Source organism: Physeter macrocephalus, chromosome 14, assembly GCF_002837175.3.
Source record: "Physeter macrocephalus isolate SW-GA chromosome 14, ASM283717v5, whole genome shotgun sequence".
NCBI lineage: Eukaryota > Metazoa > Chordata > Mammalia > Artiodactyla > Physeteridae > Physeter > Physeter macrocephalus.
The window spans coordinates 115800624-115805819 of NC_041227.1; the positions used below are offsets into that span (position 1 = coordinate 115800624).

At 60.4% G+C, this 5196-nt stretch overlaps 1 protein-coding gene across 1 annotated transcript in view; it reads right to left on the reverse strand.

Annotated features, from left to right (window-relative positions):
- Window positions 1–569: 569 nt before the first annotated feature.
- LOC114487576 (protein enabled-like) overlaps window positions 570–5196 on the reverse strand; it is a 13156-nt gene continuing 8529 nt past the window's right edge. The window contains exon 3 of the mRNA XM_028498110.1: window positions 570–1131. Within this exon, the coding sequence (XP_028353911.1) occupies window positions 570–1131 (562 nt within the window). The remainder of the gene's footprint in view (window positions 1132–5196) is intronic.

Consider the following 5196-nt stretch of genomic DNA (forward strand, 5'->3'; position numbering starts at 1 on the left):
ACCCTCTCCCTGGCCATAGGCACAGGCTGTACCCAGCTCCCAGGGCACCACGCCAACTGAGACTGAGCTCTGTGCCACTTGGAGCCAATGGGAGAGGCAGAGACCCTCTGGGCTCCTGAAGCTCAACGCAGATCACAGGTAACCTATTCCTAGTTGTGTGTGCAGGGCTGATGCCTCCTCCACGTGGGAGCGAAACCTGCATAGCTGGCATTCACTTTCACTTCCTGGGAGGAGCCCCACGGCAATGTCCGCTCTTGCCCATGAACAAGGAAGAGCCTGTGAGGCTCCCAATAGGTTCCAAATATAAGCGTGAGCTGTGACCAACAGGTACTGGTGCATGTGCCCTGAAATGTCATGTCACATGCACCATGGCTTCTGGACCACCCGCTGGTGGTCAGAAGTGAACAAGCTGGTAGGGAGAGGAGGGAAATGGCAAGGCTTGGATTCCACATGCTCAGGTGAGGGTGGCTGAGGGGACACTGCGGGGCATTTGGGACTCCCAGCCCTGTCAAGGGAGGGGCCACGTGCCTGCTGCCTGTAATTACTCTGCTCTGCATCACCTCCCCCTTTCAAAATGGGCATCTTTCCATTGAGGTGCCTAATTCCCTGCCGCATGGGAACAGGACCTCATCTCCTGAGCAAAGGTAGGCAGCAGGCTTGCTGGCATCATGCCCATCCCCCCAGAGGTGCTTAAAAGGCCCAAGCTCCACTCTCTCGGGCCCAGCCAGGTGACCCTTCCTGTTGCCTAGGAGTTGGCACGACCTAGTTGCCAGACCCATTACCTGTTCTCCTCTGGGTCTGACCCACACTCCACCTTGCTTGGCTTCTGTTCCATTCACTTTAATTCCATCCAGGATGCCCTCCAGCACGCCAAGAGACTGGGGTGGGCACGCTGGCCCCCCCGGCACGCCCACAGGCCACCCACCCCCCGCCACCCAGGCCCTAGGGCCCAGCACCCATGGTGCCCGCCTCAGCACTTGGCCTTTCACACCATGCCCTGCGCCCCAAGGGGGGCGGGCGGTGAGAGGGGCCAGGGAGTGGCAGGCAGTGGGGTTGGGGGGAAAGCCGGGTCTGTGGGGGGGGTCCTGGGCTGGGGGAGTAGCTTCGGAATCTTGTCCTGTCCGGAGGTCCCTGCAGAGAGAGGAAAGAGGCAGGGATAAGGCGGCGCCATGGTGGGGCTAGGTGAATAGGATTCCTTTGGTGCCAACATTTTGGGGCTCATAACGAGATGGTGGTAGTCATGGGGGGCAGGCACAGGGAGAGGACCAGGACACAGGACAACCCTTCAGATCAACAGACAGCAGGCAAGACTGGAGATCCACATCCTGATCCCCAGACATGGAAAGGGATGGAGGGAAAGAATGAGGTCATCCGTGTACCTTGTCTCAGTTCTCGCATTCAATGAAGGGCCTGGCCCTTAATATGCGTCTATTAAACATCAGCTATTGTTACCATCCCCCAGTTTCCCTAAAACTCATCAGTATTACAGGGCAAGAGGCCACCAGAGATGAGCAGCTTCAGCCCAGGCATGGGGGCTACTGGTGAAGGAAGTGTGGTTTGTGGGGGCAGCATGCAGGCATCCTGAATGCCCACATGGGTGCCTTCATGGAGAGGAACACTGAAAATAGTAGGGAGCCGACCTCCCCGGCTGCTGGCTCAGTTACGACTCCCCAGTCCCGGCCCCCCAAGGAGCTTCCCATACAAGGTCCCAAATCACACTTCCCAGTCTGAGGACCAGACTTCCCAGTTGGTTTAGCTGAGCTGCCACCCACCAGGATGGCAAGAGGAGGGGAAAGGAAACTAACCCGCGTTAATGGAATAGAGAATATAGGCCCTCTGGTATCAGAACTTCACAGGTGAGGAAACAAAGCCTCAGAAAGCTTGACCATTCACTCGAGTTGGCACAGCCAGTAAGCAGCCTGCCTCCAATGCTTGCCTAACCTGGGCCAACCATTCCCCCCACGCTGCTCCGCTGACCCCAGACTGCAGACCCGAGGCTCCGTGTCTGCACACACAAGGCAGGTGTGGGCACGTGAGAGGGGACAAAAGGTGCAGCTCTCCGCACACAACCTCCATCGAGTGGCTGCTGCACCAGAGTACTTGCCCCTGGGCCCCCGGGCCCCCCGGCCCCACCCCCAGGAACTGATAAGGAGCCAGGGTGGGAGGGGAAAGGAGAGATAAGTCAGGCCATTGGGCAGGGTAGGACAGGGCTGGACCACGGGACAGGGCCTCTGCCCTCAGGCAAGTCCCCATCCTGGGGAGCAGGGCGGTAGTACAGAAGGGTGGCCTACTCTGCTTTCGATGCCCCCGCAGACCAGAACTGGGCACAGGGGGCTGGACAGGAGACATGTGGTGGAGGGGTGCGAGCAGGGAGCCTTAGCCCAGGGAGCCGTCAAGAAAGTAGGTCAAGTTTTTCTTGGCTTGCGGAGAAATTCCTGTTATAAATTTATAATGGCGTAGCCAGCCCTAAGGGGTGGAGATGGGGGGAGAAGGAGTGGGTGGGGATGCCCAGAGCCTGGGCATAGGGGCCTGCCGCTCTCAGCCCAGAGCAGCGAGGGGCTGGGGGCCGAGGCAGGCGTGGGCCTTGGGCTGGACAATAGAGGGCTATTTTCTGTCGCCTCTGCTTCCACTTCTATCTGTGCCCAGTGAAGCTTCCTTTGGTCGGTCTGTCTGCATCTGAATGTCTCTCTCTCTCTCTGGGTCTGGGTGTCTCCCTGTCTCCCCCTCCCCCCAAGACTATGCCTCGGTGCTTGGCACACCCTGGTTGCGGTGCTGCCCCCGCCCGTCTCCTGCCCACCTGGCATACTGCCACCACTTGTTTACAGAAGCTGGAAAAATCCACTCGCCAGCCTGAGGCCCGAGTGCCCCCGGGGAGGGGAGGAGGCAGGCACAGGAGTGGGCATGCTGAGAGAGGGGCAGCCCTGCGAGCAGGCCCTGGAGGCAGGTGAAGGGAACCGGGGTGTGTGGGAATGGGTATCAGCGGCTATGGGCCAGACCAGGCAGGGGTCACCGGTGGCAGGGCATGGCATGGGAAGCTCCTGGCCCAGGCCATAGCTCTGGAGGACCCCTCCCCCCGACTTCTGCCACTGCCAGTTGCTACAGGGCACACCTGGGGCAGTGCCAACCTAAGCCACCATGTTTATTTTCCCTTCCCCCGACCCAGCCTGGCCTCAACTCCAAATGTGGCTGGGCACTGCCAAAGGCTTGCACGTGCCTGCTGCTGGGGGTGGAGGGAGGAGGCCCCCACTCGGCCCCACCTCTATGCTGAGCCGAAAGGTGCCTGACGCTGCCCGGGCTCCACTGAGCCCCTGGTAGTGGGCGGAGAAGCAAGGTCCTGCCCTCACTGCTTAGGGCACCCTTGCCTGGCACCTAGCAAGAGGCTGGAACCCCTGGGGAGTCCTTGTCATCTCTCTGGGGACATACCTGGGCCTCTGAGGTGACAGAGCAGGCAGAGGGCCCAGCATGCGGGGAGGCAAATAGCACATGAGCCTGTGTTAGCTGTGGGCAGAAAAAGGTCAGTGGGGCGGGGGGGCGGGGCAGAGATACCCATGCTGAAGGGCAGCCTCTCTCCCCTCCTCCTGGAGTCCTGCTCAACTCCCCCAGCGCCTGCCTGGCACATCCCCTGCAGAGGAAGAGGCTCAGCATCCCTCCAAGAGGCAGAGGGCTGGAGCTGTGGAGCTCTGAGACCAGGCTGGACAGCCGGCAGGCAAGGCCCACCTGTTGGCTGGCCTGGCCACCCACTCCCTCTTTGTCAGATAAGAGATGCCTGGTGACAGTGTGGGCAAGGTGCCCGCGGAGGGGGAAGCATTTCATTAAGCTTAAGTGCTTCTGCAATGGGGGGACTGGGACAAGAGGCCAATGCGGCATCCATGGGCACCATGCCATGTTCCTGCTGCTGGACTGTCCCACTCCGCAGTCCTGTGGACCCAAGGGACTCCCCGGAAGGACTCCTAGGGCTGCCAGAGGGGACTCTCTGCCCCAGAATCCAGCCCCAAATTCTGTACCCGCCACTCTCCTGAGTGTCTGCTCTTGGCTTTGGCCGCACCTGTCAGGGCCCGTGAACTTTGTCCTTAATGCTCTAAGGAAAGCCCAGCCCTCCTCCTTGCCAACCACAGAGGGAAAGACTCACATATAGAGAGGGGGGCTGAGAAAACGGGAGAAAGAGAAGCAGAGGGGTGAAAGGGACGATGGGGGGAGGCGGAGGAAGGATGAGGAGGGGCAAGAACAAAGAGATGGGCAGGGGTGGGAGTAGAGGCAAGGATGACAGTGAAGTCAAGGGAGAGGAAGAAAGGCAGCAAGGAGAGGGGAGTGGAGAGAGAAGGGTGAGGGAGAAGAGAGGACAGAGAAGGGAAGGAGAGACAAAGGCAGAAAGGTAACAAAGAAAGATGGGTGGGGGGGTGCTTCATGCCCCGCCTAAGTCCCACCTCATGGAGGCTGGGGGGAGGGGAGAAGAGAAATGGTTTCCACGGTGACAGCTGGTTCTTGGTGGCCTGGCATGTGGGCTATTAATAGTGCTGTGGGGAGATTCACACCTCCCTCTCCCCTTCCCCTTTGCCTGCTGCTAGGGTGTGGGGAGGGACTTCTCCCCCACTCCCAATTATCTGGCACTGACGCCCTGAATCCACACCATGGGGGCCAAGAAGGGTGGCCAGGTGGCCACTGTAGCCCAAACACACACACACACACACACACACACACACACACACACACACACACACGGGCATGCACAGGCAAACACAGGCATCTGTGTGCAGACACTGCTGCCCGTGCCAGCGTGGGCTCCCACGGACAGCCACAAACACCAACAGCCCCGGGAGTCTGGAGATGGTGGAGGCTGCGGCAGCAACACAGGCATCCAGGTTGAGGGGTAGATGCCTCTCAGGCCTGGGACCTCTTCCTCCTCTCCCAGATCCCCCCGCCCCGCCCCCCGTGCTATTCTCAGGTACGGACTGAAGGCGACTGCCCCACCCAACTCCCTGTTATCCTAGTGCCAGGAGAGAGAGGAGGGGTGAAGGCGGGAAGGGAGGTACTATTTGGCAGGTGTGACATGGCAGAGGAGTACACAGACACAGGCACCAGCTTGGCAAGCGTGGTGGGGGGTGGGGGCGGGGGGGGCAGGGGGTGAGGCAGCACTCTTTGGTGGGCTGTCGCTGGGCCCCCGTGAGATGGGGTTCTGGAGCTTAGGGGCAGTGACCC